Source organism: Pteropus medius, unplaced genomic scaffold (genome assembly GCF_902729225.1).
Source record: "Pteropus medius unplaced genomic scaffold, Ma_sr-lr_union100, whole genome shotgun sequence".
Classification (NCBI taxonomy): Eukaryota; Metazoa; Chordata; class Mammalia; order Chiroptera; family Pteropodidae; genus Pteropus; species Pteropus medius.
Genome location: NW_024354911.1, coordinates 3,035,239 through 3,054,954, shown reverse-complemented (window position 1 = coordinate 3,054,954; position 19,716 = coordinate 3,035,239). Strand labels below are relative to the sequence as shown.

Genomic DNA, 19,716 nt, shown 5'->3' with positions numbered 1-19,716 from the left:
GTGCCCAGATAGGCCTTCTGGCTACTATCAACAGCAACTTTCTTACTCTCCCCACATCACCATCACCCATTGCATGGGCAGAGACCAAGAAAATCCTGAGAATAGTAAAGCAAGGTGGGGCGGGGAATTAGAAAGCACCGGGAGGGCACATGCCCTGTCTACAGGGCAGTTGCTATTCAGCTCCAACCCATGGGGGCCATGGAAAATATACCCAGTATGACAGGCAGTTTGATTTTTCAAGAAAAGGCGAAAATTGAGTTTTTGTTGGAATTCTCAGTTTTAAAATATTGGCAAATAATACAAAAGTAAGATGCTTGTGGATATATAGGTCACATCTGGAAATTCCACCTTACTGTGTGCTCACTGTGTGCAGGCAAGTAACTATCTCAAAGGCAAGAGCATGGCCACAACAGCCTTAGTTACCACTGTATTCAGCCCAACTCTTGGAAGACCATGTCAGGGCTTAGGGCTGAACCAGGCAAGGCACACAGAAGAAACCCTTGTAGACAAAAAAGGGGCCAAACACTAAACCTGACAACCTCAGGGGAGGCCTGCTTGGCTGGCCTTACAAAATCAGAGACCAAAAGTAACCACATAGGATAGGCTGAATATAAAAATTCCTAACTAAAGGCCAGCCATGGCAGGTAGTCATGTCCTAGGCTTGTAGCTTCCTTCGTAAAGGTCAGTCTCTACTTTAAATGAGCCTATCTTCTGTCTTCTTGTATCGAACATATCTTTGAAATGTCAGAGTAATCTTTTCCAGACCCCTCAGGGCACAACCACACCAGAGCACAAGACCATAGAACCCCACATTGTCATCTTGTTTCCCACATACCATTTCTATGTGCTATAAATGTTAATTACTAACTATCCTGTACCCACCGGTGTAAAAGAAGTACGTGTCTGTTTTACCTTTTATCCAATCCGATTACCCCCGCCCCTTGGCTTTGTCCTACCCCCTCAATCTACCACCAGTGGATTTCATGTAACCCTTTTTAAATCTCCTCCTTTTATTCTCATGTATAAAATAAGTTGCAAAACTGCTATTCTCTGGAGCCTTTTCTCAACCCATTGAGATTTTGCTTCCTGGTAATCGTTGTCAGCTTGGCTCAAATAAACATAAAAATTTTCTACAAGTTTGGACCTTTCTTACGTTGACACCCTCCTCGGCCTACACAGGCCACTTCACTCTTCTCTCAGTGCTCTGCCCACCCCTAAACCTCTACCAGGATGTTCCCCTCAAGTGCCTGCTCCTCCACACCTACCCAAGCCTCCCTCTTCCTACTAGGCCAGCTCAGAGCCACCATCTCCTAATGTCAGCTCAGTTCACCTTAAATGGAAAACTTCTCAGAATTTCCACCACCCTTCCTAGCCCTGAGAGTCAAAACTTTCCAGCAGCATTCCATTTCTGCAACTCTGCTCTCTATCCTAGTCATTCTAGACGCATTTTTAATTCTTTGACCCTACCGTTAAACTGCTAAGATCAGAGTCTGGCCAGCCAAGTAGGGAGACAAAAAGTGAAAATCCACAGGAGGATATTCGGTGATGGACAGAATATTGGCAGAGAAGGGACAGACCATTTCACCTTCCATTAGGGCACTCAGCTCACCTAAAAACACGACAGGACCACCCATGGCTTCCAGGGGACAGCCCAGTCTTTAGACTCAAAACTGCCCACATGGCACTGCGCTTGTGGCAGGAGCGCCACCTGGTGGCCACTTCGTCCAGAGTGGGTCTTAGCATAGACTGTAGATAAACCTATATACAGCCAAGCCTTTCTGGAGACAAACTCCACCCTCGACCCCCACCTCTACCCCACCTCACCCCGCCCGCTTCTCCACCCCCAAAATCCATCTCTGAGCCTCCATTCTCACGTGCCCAAGGCCTGCAGCAGAAAAGGATCTTGTGGGAGTCATGTGGAACCCATCTAGACTAACAAGTCTCCTGACTAGATGTGGCTAGGAGGCCAAGAATCAAGTCCTAGCTGGGCCTCTGACCCAAGTTAAGCAAGGGCCCTGCCCCAGTCCAGGCCTCCATTTCTTTGTTTACAAACAGAAAGAAGAGCTAAAACAGTTCTTCTGGTCTATCTCTTATCTAGACCAGAGATAGACAAAGCTTTCTCATTCTATCTTCCACATTTCCTTATTCGTAGGTTGAAATAAATATGCTTTTAAAACTATCTCCACAGGATAGAAGGTATCCCAGGACCCTCCCAGCTCTGATGTGATCCTTGGGCCTGCTGGAGCCATTTGAATGTGGAAGAGAAACACATGCAGACACGTGGTCTCCCACAAACAGTTCTTTTTTTCACGGATAAAGTGATCCAAAAAGCCCAATTCTTGATATTAGAATTCTCAGAGGTCATTCGGTCCAACCTGGGAGCCCTTCACCACAGCCTTTATATGGAGTTGTAAGGACCACTGCTCACACACCGCCACTGCCAAATGAGCTCACCCGCAGCAGCCATGCCATCTTGTTTAGCTCCAACACAAAGCCTCCTCCCCGGAGGAAGATACCCAGCCCACCAGAGATCTCGAATTTGTCCTCAAAAGCCACACAGACCATGTCTAGTTCCTCTTCCTGAAACAGTCCTTTGGGGATTTCATGCCCTTCTAAATCTCTTCCAGGGTAAATCATCCCAGTTCCAACTAGGTCCCACATGGGGCTTTGCTTGGCCTAATTCTGGTTGATTCCTAAGAATCAGTCATTTAACAAACTTCTACGGAGACTCTCTAAGGTGTTAGGCAGTCCAGTGTGTGTCGACAGATCAGAACACTTAGAGGAGAGGCTGAGCAGTAAAGGTCTGAAAAGAGAGACTTCATTCCTAATTACAACCCCTCCAAAGGCACTGCTTTACTGAGCTGAGACACCAGGCTTTTAAACCCTGTTCATCCTAAACCAGGGTCATCCTTGAGCCAATTCCCAACCACCGGTAGTGGCTTTATGGAACACTGGTTGAGAAAGATTGTTTGAATATGGGCCCACGAGAAGAAATAAGACCCCATTCTGCATGAGAGCAATTGTTTTTCTAGTCCCCTGTTCCCGTCCTTCTTGTTAGAGTTGCCTTGTCAGGATCCTGATCAGTCATCTACAACATTCATCAGTCCAGCTCTAAGTGCCCTGGCATCTTTAATACAAAAATTGTCAATATCCACTTACATAAATTGAGGGAAATTTCAAACAGGACACAACTGAGGCTCCAAGTGGTTAGACTGTCTGTGGAAAAGAGATCTAAACCTGTCGGTCTGATTTAGAAGCCTGATTCCCCTCCAAGACTTAAGCTGCCACTTCTAAGAAGGATGAGTGGTGAGAAGACTCTTTAGCTCCTTTGAGTGGCTTACAGGACTGCCAGCCAGGCACACAGCCCCAGGTGGGTACACTGATGGGATTGTGCTGTTACAATCCCACCCAGCCCTGGAAAGGCCAGTTTCCCGGCACAGTCACATCCTGTTAATGGGGAGCACTCCCTTGTAAATGGAGACAATAATTTCTACTTTTTAAGATAACTGAGTGCCTAGCTCAATGACTGGCACAGAGAGGGTGCTTGATAAATGAGCACTATTGCGCCGCATTGCTGTTAGCCACTTCTGCCAAGGTAGAGTAGGGCAATGCCTGAGTCTCTGCAAAAGGCATTTCAAGCATAGAGGAAGCTGAATCCTGTTACCAGGAACTGCAGAGCCTATAGGAGCCAGACAGGGCCAGGGCCAGAGCCAGGGCAATGAGGGGCACAGCAAAGTTGACCTAACCCTAGCCCAGGGCCAGAGGGGGCTTGGAGAAGTAGGGTAAACAGACAGACGGAGGCCTAAATAAACCTCACAACATCCTCACCATTTACTGCCAAAGCCTGTGGCACAGGCAACAAGAGGCCACATTAGGGTAGGGCTCTGAGAGCTTGATCTGAGGCCCAGGCCAGATGGGGCTGAGGCGAGGAGCAGAACTAGGGCCCATGTGCCCAACAAGCTGTGCCAGCCCAGCCAAATTTGAGTTATATCAGGAGAAGAGATCTGTTCAGAAAACTCACCCATCTCTATATATTTGCATATTCTATTTCAGGGTCTCTTCCTTTTTTTTCCCCCTTAGCTTCCTAGAAAAGTTCTCGTGATCAATTCCAACTTCACCTCTGCTGAACTACAAAAGCTCACTCGCATTCCCCCTCCCCTCCAACTACCAACTATATCCCCTCCAACCACCCTCTCAACACCAAGTTTCTCTAGAGTTCTCTCTGCCTCCCTGCCTCCACAGCTGTCACTTATTCAGGCCTCAGTTGGGCTCTGATTCCACTGTAGCACCTCCCCAAGGTTACCATGGCCCAAGCTCCTCAGCCTACCTGATCGTCAGACCCTGCACCACCCACCTCCTCACACTCAGAAGCCATAGGCAACAGTGGGAAGGGTACCAGCTCTGGTATAAGGCAGACCTGAGTTTCTAAGACCAACTTGTATACTGCCTCACCATAAGACTGTGGACAGATGGCCTCACCTTTTAACCTTAACGTCCCTATTTGCTAAATGGAACAAATAGTAGTACATTTATTTCTCTTGATGTGCTATCGCCAATTCCTAGTCTCTCTCCACCTACTGCTCTCCTCTCCTCCCACACTACCAGGTCAGCCCACCAACAGTACTCAGTGGATCACAGCTTCCTCACTAGTCTCTCTCCCTCAAATTTGGCCCACTCCCCATCTATTCACACACAGCAGCCAGCAACCTTTCTAAAGTACAAACTTCTTTCCCCTGATTCAAATTCTCCTGTGACTCCCCATTGTCCTTAGAGTAAGTCCAAACTCTTTCCATGGCTTAAAATAATCTAGCCTCTGTCTACCTCGCAACCCACAGTCTTGACACACAGGGCTATAGGAGCCATGTTCTCCCCATACCCAGCCCACCTAGAATGCACACCTTCCTGCCTAATTCCTCCTCGCCCTTCAGGTCTTAGCTTAGACGCTTTCTCCAAGCGCGTGCACACACCCTAACCCAAGTTAGCTCCCCTTCCTATGGGCCAATGACTGCAGGACCTGCTGGACAGGTTCTTATCAGGCTTTAGTGTAAACATCAGTTTGTCTGTCTTACCAATGACATGGTTCTGTGAAAGTAAGGACCCCGTCATGTTTACCTGGCACAGAGTACAGGCTGAATGTTTGTTGAAAGGGTGAAGGGGACAATGGTGAGGAAGGAGTCCTTGGCCCATGGAAAGCCCCAGGCTCAGTGGGGGCACTTATCAGACTCAACATATATTATTTAAAACATGGCCACAGGAAGCAAAGCCAACTTGCCAAGACCCTGGAGGAAAGAGCGGACAAAGAAGGGAAAAGGAAACTGTGGGAACAGCTCAATTCTGGGAAGCAGTATAACTGAGATTTGGGGGTCAGTTCCAGGGACAGGGCAGGGTTACTCAAACGTCCCACAGCATAATGGGGCAGGGGAGTGAAGGAGCCCCAGTCCCTTTGAAGACAGCTCCTGGGGGCAGGGTGGGAGTTGCCACAGAATGGAAACCAGTTCTAGGCTGGCTGTATCATGGGGACGAGAAGGGCTGTGTCAGCTCCATTTGACCAAGGCAGTCCCATGAGCATGGAACTGGCCAGTGTTTCCATCACAAGCAAGCTAAAAACACTGGGTTCAAAGACAGGGCTTCCTGGTCTTTGCCCTCAACCACAAGGAGGCAGCTGGGCTCCAGGCAGCCCACTGAGGTCCAAAGAGGCCCGGCCCCAAAAAGCCTGGTGGGTTCAATATGAGTTTTCTCAGCCAGTGCAAACACCTCTCAACATTAATTCTAGGACCGAGAGGGAAATGTAAAAAGGCTTCACATTTTCTACAGGAAGAACAAGGTGCTGTTCGGCCATTTCTGAAATAGTGGGTCCTCCTGAGCATCTCCCTTAAGAAGTATCACTGATAAGCTGGAGGTCATCCAGAGAGAACAAGATGTGCTGGGAACTAAAATTGGAGGACAGGTCAACAAGTGAATCATACTGGTCTCCTTAACTGAAGCCATGCTAGTGGAACAGTGAGCAGGCTTGCTCTGTGTGCTCCCTCTCGGGGCAGAAAGGGGGCTAAGGAGTAATCGCTGGGGAATATAGGGAAGTAGGTAGTCCTCTTAAGTGGTAAACCTTTTGTTCCAGGTGACAAACAGAAGCCAAATGGCCATGACTACAGATGCTGTGGATGGAACACCCGCCAAAGGCATGGGGCAGGAACGGACCTCCAAGCAACTTTCTACTGAAACATCATCTGAAGGGAAGGATTTTTCTCCCGACAAAGTACTCAAGGCACATGAAACCCACTCGCTCAACTTGGACATGTCTGCAGCACAGCAGGGAACACTATGCCAAGGCGAACAAGAGCTCAGGCAGATGGAGCAGCAGCTTGGGGTTGGTGCCCTCTCTTCAATATGAAAGCTGAGCCCTGTTCCTGTTGGTGTTGTTTAGCATTGTTATTTAACTGCTCTTGTATTTACGCCTTCAGGACAGAAAAGAGGGCCCTGCCTCCTGGCATAGCTCAGAGGCCTAAATTCTGGCATCATTACAGAACAGGCGTCTAAGAATGCCTGGTAAGACTAGGCGGGGGGAGGGTCAGGAATCTTTTAGAAGCCTTTGGGAGGGGAATATGTAGAAGGTAAGCTGCCCCTTTCTGCTCCTCTGAAAGTCCACCTGGCTACTCCTAAGCACAAACCTCTTCTGGCCATTAATGTAACACAGGAGCCACCCTGGAGATTGGGCAGCAGCCCTGCTCCAGCCTCAGGCACATCCTGAGGATGCCACACCCCAAAGCACCAAAGGGTCTGAGGGCTATCACTGGAAACTTCTCCCGAAAGAGAATGTGGGCATCACGTAGAATCCGGGCATCACGTAGAATCCCATGACATGGGTCTAAAATTCTCTACCCAGGGCTCAGAAGCAAGAACCAGGTGTGATCCCTAATGCCACCAAGACCCACAAACCATGCCTGTTCCACTGCCTCCACCAGCGCGGATCAGCCAGAAAGGCCAAGCACTGGACAAATCAAAGGTCAACCATGAGGTGTATTGGATAAAGGAGAGATGGGGCACCTTCAGGAGTGCCTTCCATGGGTGGCTGCCTTGGCAGTTTGCTGGGGGTTCAGAAGGAGTGAGGAGTTCATGGGGCTCCTCCGGCAAAGATGAGCTCCAGGGCTGCTTGGATGTCCCCCCCAGTGGCCTGCAGGGCCCGCAGACTCAGCTCATCGTCCTGAATGCCCATGTCACGCAGCTGCTGCAGCTGGGGCTGCCACTGGCTCTGCAGAAAGACAGGACCAAGCAGAAGCCATTAGTTGAGATCCAACAGAGACTCACTTAAGTCTATCATCTCAGGGGAGAGAAAAAGGTAGGTTCCTACAGCAAAGTCGCTGATATGAAGCTCCACAGAACACAGGGCTTGTAGGAAGTTTACAAAAGAGACTAAAGGTTTAGAGAACAAATTTTAAAAGTTTATCCAATAAAAAAAGGAAAATTATTAAAATAAGGTCAAAAGAAAAGGCACAAATTACTCGATGTCTAAAGTTCAAAAGATTAAATTACTTTTTTACTCCTGCTACATATATACAAATGCGTGCGCGCACACACACACACACACACACATAAGGCGCAAAGGGGATGAATTTTAAAACTACTTTTGTTTTTTGCTATGATAGTGAAAAGTCTTATTGCCATTCATTTCCATCCCCATCTCACATAAGCAATTTTATTTTGAGGAGACAAACATATATATTCCCATATTTACCCTTTCCTTATATTCCCCTTCTACATCCCACAACCTTTTGTTTTTTAACATGCTCAATGTACCTGGAGATCTCTCTATGCCAGCATATAAAGAAGTTTTTAATAACTATAATATGCCAACCCATGGATGTCCTAAAATGTACCATAACTGGACTATTTTAATCTTTTGCTATTGGAACAACATTGCAGTGACTGACTCCGTACAAATGTCATTTTCTTCACGCATATACATCTCTGGGATAAATTCCGAGAAATGGAACTGCGAGGAATTACACAGCTTAAGGGCCATCTGTACTTCATATCTGTGAATAGTCTGTTCACGGCCTTTGCCCATTTTTCTATGAAGTTATTTCTCCTAAATTGCTAAAATCTCTACATATCAAGGAGGTTTTTCCCATTGTCTGATACATTACAGATTTTTCCCAGTTTGTTGTTAGCATGCAAACTTTGCCTGCTTTTTATTGTTTGGTTTGGTTTGCTATGCATAAATTTTCACTTTTATGAATTCCAAATGTATTACTCTTTATACAATGACTCCTGGATTTGGACTATAAGATATAAAAGGCCTTCTCAACTCTAAAAGTTTAAAGAAATTAACTATATTTTCTTTTATACTTTCAAAGCTTCATGAATATCTCTATCTCCTGAAGGAGATAAGTACACAACCTGGGAAAATGATGTGTTCCAACTGTGGGAAGAAGAAGGCAGTGGGGAAGTAACACAAATTCAGGGAGGCAGGCAGGCAAGAGTGAGAATGTGAAGGGCTTTAAAAACCCACACAAACCAACTCAGGCTCAGTTTACAGGCCAGGTGGAGCCAGTGAAAGCTCCAGAGCTGGAGAGGAGGGTGAATAGGTTTCTAGCTGGGCAAGATAAAGGAACGGAAAAGAAAAGCTGTCCACAGGTCCGGCTCCCGTTCCCCACTGCCCACCTGGGCCATATGGCGTAGACAAAATCACACAGGCTTCAGCCCTATCTCTACCACTTACTGGCTTATTGACCCTGAGCAAGTACCAGACATGACGCTCACCCCCAGGTTTACTGTGCAGAGCAAAGCAAACAGTGAAGCAGACAGCTGTGCACAGAGACCTGCAATTAAACCTGACCCCGTGGGTCTTCCACTTAGCTGCTAAGGTGACCAGATGGTGTCGCTCTCTGCTTAAAACCTTCCATGGCTCCCTATGACTGCTGGATCAAGTCTAATCTCTTTACCTAGGTACTTCAGGCCCCCACACTCAGGCTCCTCCTCAAGGCCTGTTCCTACACGTGTGCCTGTACGTGCGTGTGGGTGTGTCTATACATATAGCAGGAGAAAAGTAATTTAATCTTTTGAACTTTAGACATCGAGTAATTTGTGCCTTTTCTTTTGACCTTATATTAAAATTTTCCTTTTTTTTATTGGATAAACTTTCAAAATTTGTTCTCGAAACCCTCAGCCTCTCTTGTAGTCTTGACTCCATCTCAGGATCTTATCCACGAGGACACCGCCTTCGGGCCTTGTAGTTCTGAGTATGTCAGGTACCTCCACACACTCGCTCAAACAAGTAGTTGCCTCTGCCTGGATACCATCCCTCCACCCCAAACACCCTCTTCCCTGCCTAGATAACCTCTAGCTAATTCTTTTGACAATCAGCTTAAATAACCCTTCCTCAGAAAAGTTTTGCCTGACCTAGGCCCTCACGTCAAGCCTGGGCAGGGCTTCTCACCCTCTTGCTCTCCCAGTGCAGTAACTAACTGCCTGAGCCCCTCTGTGGCAGGGATGAAGATGGCTTGTCTCTACCCCAGGTCCTGGACCCAGGCCCGGTATATACATCTTCAGTGCTCAGTCAATGGTCATGGAATGCATGAACTGACCAAAACTGCCGTAGGTATCCAAGCCGGGAGGTCGGTGGGGTCGGGCCATGGTCACTGGATGCAGGAGTGGAAGGGACAACTGCCCTTGCTGGGAGCGTCCTCCTGTTCCACTGCCATGACCCAGCATTCCCAGTGGAAAGGCCCTCCAGAGAGCAGGAAAAAAGCTCGGTATCCAAGGTAACCTAACCGGGAAAGCCGCATAAACGCCAGGAGTAGGGAAGACTGACCTGAAGGCTGGGCTGCCCAGAGGCCTGCAGGGCATGCTGTAGGGCTTGGCTGAAGAGATCATTGGTGATGGGCGTCCCTGACTGGACACCGGAGGACATTGGTGAGGTCCCCGAGGAATGGCCCTAGAGACAAAACAGTGGTCAGGGCTACTCTCAGAGCCATCTCAGTCTCCCAGCACACACCCGCTGCCATCACATCACCCCCACGGTGTCCCCGGCGTGCCCAACTACTGTGTCCCAACAGGGGCCTGCATGAGACGACGGCTCCATTCTCTTCCGCTCCAGGGAAATGGAATCAGACCCCGACCTAGCCTAGGACCCCAGCACTGGAAGCGACGGCCTTGGGAGTTGCAGTGACCATCACTGGGAATACGTAAGCCGGTGAGGCCCGGGCCCTGTCAGGGATGAGGAAGAGCACTTTATGTGAGGGAAGAGCCTCCTGAACTACCAGGAGGAGGAATCAATCGGGACTGTGCTGCACTCCAGACTTCTGAGCCCTAAAGGCAAGTGAGGGGGAAATCGCCCCAGCCCAGCCGCAGAGAGGAACCCACCAGGAACCAGGCAGAGCTCAGCTCAAACCAGACCCAGCAGCAGGGTCAGCAGGGGCAAACCCATTCTACCGCCGGGGAGCCTCTCCCGCCCTCTCTCCATACCTGGGTGCCAGGAGTCGGTGTGTGAGAGCTGCTCTCCGGAGTGCTGGCCAGGGCCAGGGCAGTGGCCAGCTCGCTCTGGGTGATGGGCCGAGGTCCGGCAGCTCCACTGTACCCCAGGGAGGCTGGGCGGGAGCTGGGTGTGCTGCTAGAGGGCGTGGACCTGGCGCTCTGGAGAAGGGAGGCACCCAGAATCAGGGAAGTGGCCCTGTGACGGTCCCAGGTAACACCGCCCCCGCTCCAGGTACAGTTCTTGGGGAGACTCCCCAAGCTGCCAGGTTCAGAAAGCAATAGTTATGACACGGACTTGGCCACCAAAGGGCCTGTGACCACCTCCCAGCTTGGACACACCAGGTCCCAGGGAGGGGCGCATCCTTGGCACCATGTTCCCCAAATGGTGGGGAGGCCAGTAAGCAGCCAGACCACTTACTGGGTGAAAGTCATCCTCATCATCAGAGAGCCCTTCAAACAGGAAGCCACCTGGAGGTGGGAGAACAGATTTCAGGAGGAAGAACAGGAAGGCACAGGCATAGCTCCAGAATCTCAGCTCAGATACTTTCCAAATTCATATTTTCATCTCTCCCCTTGGAAAATTACAGGACAGATGCACTCCCTGACTCAAACCGAGAGTTCCCGAGGAACACCCTCTGCCAGCGCTATACATAGCTGCTGAGTAAAGCATTTCCTGGGCCACTGCCGGGTCCTGTGGGGGCCTGCATTATGCTCTCCTGGGAGTCACCTGGCATGTCCCGGTAAGAGCTGGAAGGCATGCTCCGGGAAGAAGAGTCAGTCCCTGGTAGTGGGGTGCTGCCTGCCACAGAATGCAGAACCAAGACAATAGCATTGACTAGCGCTGGGTGAGCAGGTACCAACCTGGAGGAAGAGGAAAAAGAAATCCAGGGTGAATAAGAGTACCCTCGCCATGACAAGAGTCTGGTGCCTCTCACAACTTTCAAGCCATCTGTGCCTGACCTTAATTTCCTCAGTTCAGCACCTCCCTCCATTTGGCTTTGTCTTCCTGCTGCTGTGCCCCAAGCAACAGTGGCAAGGCCTTCAGTCCTGGGATCCATTGCAGATAAATCGTTTTCCTTGGTATGATGGGCTAGGACAGCCTGAGAGGCTGTAGGGTCAGTCTCTGTTCTCAATTCCATCACTACTTGTCTTCCTAGGGGTTGGGTGGAGCTGTTTCCTTCACGTGCAAAATAAGAGAGAGAACCTCTGCTGTCCCTTCTGGCTCTAAAATAGGGATCTATGTACCTGCTTCACATCCTTCAAAGGCTCCTTCATAGCTACTGAATAAGAGATAAACTGAGCCCGGCTCACAGACCACTTCCCTTCACCTCCACAGCTCCACATGCTCTGGCTTGTCATTCTCCCATAGCGACTCGCTCTTTCTCACCTCCTAACATATTTAGAAGGTAGACTTGGAAGTAGACGAGGACTGGGCTCCAAGAGCGGAAGCCAGAGTGACAATTAGACTTCTGGCCTAACCAAATAAGGAGAGACAGGGTCCCCTTTAATAAGATAGGCATACTTACGTATCAAGCATGTTAGGATCCGCGAAGACAGAAAAGAGGTCCTTGTCCTGGAGAACCCCTAAGAAGAATAGGGCTCAACTCAAAGACTGGAAATCTAGCCAGATCCAGGAGAGGGACGAGGCTTTAGGCCTGAGAGCAACGAGCTCAACCATAGACACAGGATCACAAAGCAGCCCTTGTGAAAGTGGGAGGAACAAAGCACCAAGCAGTGCAACCGAGTGCTCTCCATCTTGTTCCCTGCTCACTGCCTCCCCCTGCACTTAAGTCACATACTGTGTACTGACATGCCAGCTCTTTTCCCCATATCTCTGGGTTCTTCCTTTTCTATCAAGGTATGCAGGAAGTCCTCTCTGATGGTTGTGGTTTGGGCTGCTGCCCTCATTTGACATCCTCATAGTCTCATTTATGATGTTAGTTAGGCCATGATTTCTCTGAGGGGCTGATAGCTCTTGGAGGGCTGGGCATATGGAACACATCTTGGTTGTCCCCTCCCCCACGAGCAGTGATTCTTCAAAAGATGGTCAGAGTCTCTTTAGGATAATTGCCTTCTGGTTTCTCCTCCTCAAACAACTCCTATTTGTTCCAGTTCAGTCCTGCACTTACCAAGAGCAATGGGGTCACTGCTAAGGCCTGGAGTGGCCACGACAATCTGATCCAAAGATTCTTTATTGCTGAGCATCTTAAAGACCTGCAGGAGAAATGGGGAGGGCTGAGCACTCCAACCATCTCAATCCACTCAGTAAATACCTACACTCTGCTGAAGTACTTCTTCCCTCTAAGTGCTTGCATATACACCACCACAATGGAACAATAGCCCCAGGAAACAGATGAACCTCTTTCTTCTCTGAGATGTGACTATACTGGAGGGGAAACAAACAAATTTTTTAAAAAAACAATATCACACTAAACCTTCAATCTGGTCCTTCCTCCATCTACAGTCTTAATGTTTCCAAAATAAAAGCTCTCATTAGAAGCCAATAACAAAGGTTCTCTAGGTCCCAAAAGTCCTTTTCAATCTCCGTACAATTATCATTTCATATTCATATATATTGGGAAGTTTGCAGCTGTATTAATTTTGCATGAGAACTCTCCTACAGAAACATATCAGTGCATTTCCCAGCGAGAAAATCCAGGTAAGGAGTGGTGGGCAAGCAGTTCAGCCAAGTTCAAAGAATGAAGCCCAGCAGAAACAGTATGCAGATCTTTTGGCTGTATTTATATTCACCCTGTGAGGCCAATATTAGGAGAGGTTGCATCATTATTATTAGAGGGAAATCAGCAATAGCTAGCTGAGACAGCCTCTTTGGGAGAAGATAGGGCTCTACCAAGACCCACAGACATGGCAAACTCCCCAAGGAACTCTTGGTAGCCATGGCAACAGGCTCCCAGTCCCCACTGCATACCACTCTCCAGCATTTGCACTCTCTCCTGCAGGCCTGGCAAGTCTTGGGGCAGGGGGCCCTGGCACACACTCACCGCCTCCCTGTAGGAGGAGCTGCTGTGCAGGGCAGTGTGCAGCACCCGGAACTCCCTCAGGGCAGCCACCTTGTCCACAGGTTCTGCAGACAAGACACTCAGTTACCTACAGTCTAGGCCTCGCACCTGCTGCAGACACACAATATCATTTCAGCATGTGCCCAGGTGCAGCTTGGACTGCAGGTTCCCCTCCCTCATCACCCCACTGAGACTGTGAGTGCCTAATGAGAAAAATCCATTTACAAACAGGTATGAAAACTGCATTCTCTTTTAAGCATCTTCAGTAGATACTCAGAGTCAAGTTCCAGCAAAGGGGAATCTTACCACATGAAAGAGGTTGCTCTGATCAACATCCCACTGCAGGAATTCTAGACTTATTTGAAAAGGAGGAAGGTATAACCAACTCAGCATATTTTTTTGCATATTTAAAATATTAAGTGCTGTAAACCATCTGAACAATAAGGAGCTACACTGACACAACATGTTAAGAGAAACAGAACACAAAGTTGCATGTGTATTCTCTAATAAAACTATATAAATGTGTCAGTTTGCCTGTGGTCCAAGGCTGGATGGGACAACAGAAAGAACAGTATTTAGTCGGGTGACAGAATCTGGGGTAATTCTTTTCTCTTTGATATTTTCTTTCAGGCTTCTTTAATATTACTTTGAATTAAAAACAAAAAACAAAACAAAACAAAAAAAACACAAGAGAGACCAAGAAAACACACTGTGCTTCTGGGGTTCTTAACAACTTTCTTCACATGCTTGATAGCATGTGTTTCACTGAGACTCAAAGCTCCCTTTTGATCTTTGGACACTATGATTCATATAAATGGGCAAGTTTAGCAGTTGTCTTAGTTTTACTTGGTTGCTTGACTACTGGGACATCAGCCCATTTCGTAGGTGAAAAAATGTGGATAAAGGAAGGGAGAATAGGCAGGAAGTTCACCCTGGGTCATACTTTTAAAAGTAGTTACCCTCACCTAGGATGCCTACTTGTGATTGTCTCTAGACTGTGTACTGTCCAACTCCCAAAGCAAGGTGAATGGCACCCCTGTGGTTCCGTGTAGAACCACATCCTTACCTATAGCTCTAGTTGTGAGGGTTGTCTCTTTTGAAAAATATTCATTTTAAGCACATTACCTAATGTATTCATTCAACAAACGTACTATACAACATACCTTTACTCCATGCCTGGTTTTGGGCAAAGCACAGGGAAGTGAAAAATAGAGGAGAATCCTTCACATCAAGGAACTTTAAGGACAGCAGGAGAAATAAGACTAAATCAAACAAAAACTATACAATTACAAAATACCACGCTGAGCACCTCAGCAGAGATGTTGATCCCAGCTAAAGCGCTAGGAATAGGTGGACAGCTACTACTAAGAGGGAGGGCTAGGACACAGAGCTGTCTCCCAGGGGAGACCCTTTGAGAGGGTATTTAAGGTTAGGGCAGATGTTTACTAGGGAGAGAAGGTAGTCCAAGCTTAAGCAAGAACTTGTGTAAAGGCATGGAAGTCTAAAATAAGTTGCTTTGAAGAAACAACAAGTATTTTTTGTGTGTATGGTTGGAGCTTGGGATACACATCTCTGCTCAAATAGCAAGCTAAGGGAGACCCTGAAGGGATCTGTAACCCTCCATGGAGAACCACTAAAGGGATCCAGGTGAGATGAGAAGGTCTGACAGATTCATCTTCTACAGGCACTAATCTAGTGGGAGATCAAGAATGTACTTCCTTTTGGAAGAACACTCAAGGACAGAATACCTAAGATGCCCTCACGACACAGTTTCTTTTCAGATTTAGAAATTTATTTTATCTCCCAATAAAAAATCCATTTGTTTCAAAAATAGATTTCCAGGTAGAAGGAGGGAGGAAAAGGACTCTTAATATCTTAAGCTGATAATCAGCTAAGAGTTATTGTTGTCTCTATTAACATCTCTGAGCTAATCTTACCCTTTGGAAGCGGGAGGCAGCTAGCCCGGTGAAAAGAGTGTGGGTTTTTGAGCCAGGAAAACCTGGATTTACCTCCCAGCTTTGCATTCATTTTCTAAGTAGGTGACCTTGAATAAATACCTTTCTAACCCTCTTTTTCTTCATCTGTAAAATGCTAATGTTACCTATCCTGCAGGGCCACTGTAATGACTAAATAAGATATCAAGGAGAAACAATCTGGCTGGGAGAACGACAAATGTTACTTTCCTTCTGTCAATGCCCTCTAGCCAGACGGGAGGGGCTCACTCACAACTGCACAAGTTGGATCTACTGCTCCTTACAGAGAAGAATGCACATCACAGATTCCGGGGGCATCTCAATAAGAGGGTGTTAGAAAGGACTTACCAGATTTGGACTTTGGCTGGGTGATTTGTGGGGGAAGTTTAAAGAAGTGGGGTTTTACTTTGGACTGGATACTATCAGGAAGTGGGTTGATCTTATGATTGGGTATCTTAATAACTGTTATCTAGAAGGAAAACTAGAGCATGGCAAAGACATAATTGGAAAGATGCAGCAGTCACTCATAATAGCCAGGAGAGGGGGATATTTGGTCTTTTTTTGTGGTTTAGACAATGTTCAGGTTATTGTCTCTGTTCGGAAATGAGAGGGTTCTCGTTCTTGTCTTGATTCATTACAATCTCCGAGCAGCCTGGTAGATGCTGGTAATCTGTGAAATTGCTCATGTTCCAAGGCCTAGTTGAGAGCCAGGCCAGCCCTTGGATATCAGGGTTTCTCTTTCTCACTTCCCATCAGAGAACAAAAGATCTTTTTGTCCTTTATGTTTAGAATTGGAACGAGGATAAATTTCAAGCTGACAACCAGTTACAGCAAACATGAACATTATAAAAATGTCCAACTGCTAGTTTAACAAAGCTAATCTTTTATATAACCTAGCTTTACCCTTGGGGAGGCTTTTAAAACACAGATGCAGAATTTAAATTATCAAGTCCAACAGCACCTTTTATTAATAAACCCAAAAGGCAGTAGAAGCTTTGTATGTTTTCTCCAAGAGCTACTTTAACACAGTTCTAATATTTTCAAGCTTGAGAAAAATAAATGACCAGTATAGCAGGAGGAATGAGCTGACTGAACAAGTCACCACCTGAAGCAGTTTGTCAGAAGATTTGCTAACAAGAAAAAAAACTACAGCATTAAGAGTACAAGGAATTTCTTGCTTTTTTCTAATGAGAACAATAACAACAATAACAAGATACAAAGTTCACTGAGAAATAAACTGTTAACCTAAAACAGTGGATAATGAAATTAAAAAGAGGGAAAAAAATCACCATTCGTTAATAGCGTTGGCAGAGAGAAGATCAAAATTACATTTTGCTTATCAATGTGACCTAACGTAATAAGTAATAAAGATATCTTCTATTACCATTTCAGTAAATCACTCCTTTGGTCCATCCACCCAGGCCTGTGCCTCAAAAACCACAGACCCTTCCCTTATAGACACTACAGAAGCTCTACCTGTCTGAGTAAGGCCAACCCTCACTCACCTGGTTTCTGATCAGGCTCAGGCCAGGACTTGCGCAGAACATGGACTGTGGACCCAGGTTGAATGCCATAGAAGTCAAGGGTCTGGTCATCTTTTAGTTTCCGACCACAGTAGATCAGATCTAAAAAAAGAATTGTCCATTTATATTTTGCTCCTCAAAATAATTTAGATGGTTTCTGTCCCCAGGAGCCTTATCTTGATTAGACAGATAGCTGTAGAATGATATAGGCTTTAAGAAGTACACTTATTTAAAAAATACATTTTAATAGCAATTGTCAGCAAGTACGAACTCTAAAATACAGAATGTGTATAAGAAAGCTCTAAAGCTTGTGAAGACCGCTCAATTTAAATGAGAAAATAAGACAGCAAAAAAAGAATAAGCCCAGTGTTTTTATGACTGAAAATACACTTTTTGCCAGTTGGATCCCTTAGCTATTATAAATTATCTTTATAATTTAATTGTTATATTTAATTCTTTTTTCTCCTCCTAGAATGCCCTTGCCATCCTCCTTTCCTTTTTTACTGCCTTCCATCTAACCAAATGACCAAGCAGACAAAAATCCTTTTAATTATCCCTTAAGACTCACCTCAAAATGCCATATATTCGGGGGCTTTCCTTGACCAGCTCCTCCTTCCCTATCTCACCTCAAATTCTTGCTCTTTCAGAGAAAGAATTCAACAATGTCACTACTTTGATAAAGTAGTTCAGTATAATGCACAACTGTAATGGCAACCAATAGTTTTATTATATGATTTGCGTTTCTTTTAACCCAACAACACTCACTCCCCTGGAGTGTTAACATTATGAGGCAACAAATCCCAAATTCTTAATTTACCCTTGAAATTCTATTAGTATCCTCCCCAAAAGAGATCAGAGCAGCAGCCCATCTCGAAACTACAGACTCACCAATCAGCTCAGGGTCCGGAACTGACTCCTGGAGTTTGCCAGCAATGAGCTGCTTCAGAAATGAAATACTGTAGCCCCCCAGTGAGTATTCTCCCAGCTCCGTCTCTGGCAATCGAAGAATAGACTTTGGGGCAAGTGGCTGGTCAGCCAGTTTCACCGCCAAGTGCCAATCTGAGAGAGACATCCTCTCTCTTTCGCGCTCTCTCTTTCTCCCTGTAAAGGAACGTAGCCTTTGTGGTTAAAATACAGACAGCCACCCTACTCCACCCCACCCAACCAAGAGGCCGAATGAGAGACAATTCTATGTGACACTGCTGGAAAAGCACAGGATACAGCATCAGAAGGCCAGAACTAGAATCTGGGGTCTTCTCTTTACTCATCCAATGATGGACAGCAAGGAACTTCAGCTCTCTAGGCTTGTTTCTCCATCTTTAAAGTAGATGTAAAAACACCATCCCGCCTAACAAGAACTTTGTGAGGTTCAAATGAGATCATCTAACCCTCTCCCTTACGTACACTCATTTCTGATTTTCTTCATCAACTCTTGCTTGAACTATACAACAGATTTATAACAAGTTCCGACTCTTGCTTCTCCCTATCAAATATCCATGCTGCCACCCAACTCATCATTTTAAAACAGATCTAATCAAGTCACTCCTCTGCTTAGAACTCCTCCAAGACTCCAAACTACCTCTATGAATAAGCCTAAACTCCACAGCCTGGCTAACAAATACATTCACATCTGTTCCCTCTGCCAGTCTTCTTGCCACTCTCCACTAAGCCTCCATTCAAACAAAGCTCCCCCACTTTACACTTCTCTCATTTGCTAACTCTGCTTGTAATTCCCCTTCCCACTTTGGCCTCTTAGCAAAACTGAGCAAACTCCTCCTATCAAGACCAAGCCAAATACCACCTCCTCTGTCCCCTCCCTCTTTCCTCTGTTTATTCTCACATTCCTTCAGGGCAAAGGGTTACAAATAACTATTCCCAATCTCGTCCCATCCCATTCTTGGAGGCCCCTGAAAGCAAAAACTAGAATTTTTTGCCTTTATTACCCCAGTGCCTGGCATATATGGGTGCTCAGAAAAATGAGTCAGAAATCCTGAGGCCGAAAGAATCCTGCAAGGCAAGACAAGCTCTTGTTACGATCATTGCAAAGAGGCCTCCAGTAGGGACGAAGATAGAAAGGCTGTGAGGTTGAGGCTGCCCAACAGACTCTAAGCCATCCTTAAGGTATCTCCCATCTCCAGGTTCATGACAGGGGAGGGAATAGGTCTTTTTATATCTCATTTAATCCTCACACTCGTTCCCTGAGGCAGGCATTATCATCCACATATTACAGACCATGGAACCGAGACTCAGAAAGGTGAAGTCACGGGCCCAAGGTCAGAGATAGCTAGTAGTGCGGAGCGACACTATCTCTTTGGCGACGACCCCACCATTCCCATGGGACCAGCTAACTAGTCGATACAAGCCGAGCCCACGCGGCCGGGGCCCCAAGCGCCCTCACCCGTCCCGCGGAAGGAACCCGGCCGCAGAGCCGCCGGTGTAAACACTCACTCCGGTCCTCTCGCCGGAAACCGAAAGCTCCGCACTGCATTCTGGGAGTTGCAGTTCCCGCTGCTGCTCCGCCCCTAGTAAATAGTCGGCCAGCATGCGGCGCTAGTTGCAAACTTCCGTTTCCGGGGAGGGCGTGGTTTCTGGGCAATTCGAAATGCCCGCGCTCGGGCCACTTGGTGCTCTCGCCGGGGAGTCCTATCTAATGACATTATCCCAGGGCTCGAGTCGCGAGAGAGGTCAGGTGTGGCGTGTGCAGCCCTGTGTGACTCCCGCGCCATCCTG

General features: G+C 46.9%; 1 protein-coding gene across 5 annotated transcripts; it reads right to left on the bottom strand.

The window, feature by feature from the left end:
• Window positions 1-6,994: 6,994 nt before the first annotated feature.
• On the bottom strand, window positions 6,995-19,515 carry UBL7 (ubiquitin like 7). Of its 5 annotated transcripts, none has more exons than XM_039856445.1 (12): window positions 19,385-19,467; window positions 18,930-18,993; window positions 17,875-18,087; window positions 16,969-17,088; window positions 13,473-13,555; window positions 12,748-12,856; window positions 11,997-12,054; window positions 11,198-11,331; window positions 10,889-10,938; window positions 10,462-10,629; window positions 9,809-9,931; window positions 6,995-7,246 (listed from the first exon to the last, which is right to left on the bottom strand). In XM_039856445.1, exons 3-12 carry the CDS (start codon window positions 18,056-18,058, stop codon window positions 7,109-7,111), a joined length of 1,167 nt encoding a protein of 388 aa, XP_039712379.1. In that variant the 5' UTR covers window positions 18,059-18,087; window positions 18,930-18,993; window positions 19,385-19,467; the 3' UTR covers window positions 6,995-7,108. The 5 variants fall into 5 exon arrangements, with proteins under 5 accessions (XP_039712379.1, XP_039712380.1, XP_039712377.1 ...); XM_039856446.1 differs by having other exon boundaries at window positions 19,435-19,452; XM_039856443.1 differs by lacking the exon at window positions 18,930-18,993 and having other exon boundaries at window positions 19,435-19,515.
• Between the last annotated feature and the right edge of the window lie 201 nt (window positions 19,516-19,716).

Bases quoted from the DNA above. Each gene is read 5' to 3' on its own strand.
- UBL7 (XM_039856443.1), bottom strand. From the start codon at position 19,474: ATGCAGTGCGGAGCTTTCGGTTTCCGGCGAGAGGACCGGA. The intron at 18,088-19,434 runs GTGAGTGTTTAC...GTTCCTTTACAG, and splicing joins TTTCCGGCGAGAGGACCGGA to GGAGAAAGAGAGAGCGCGAA. The intron at 7,247-9,808 runs GTCAGTCTTCCC...GTCTTTCTGCAG, and splicing joins CTGGGCAGCCCAGCCTTCAG to AGCCAGTGGCAGCCCCAGCT.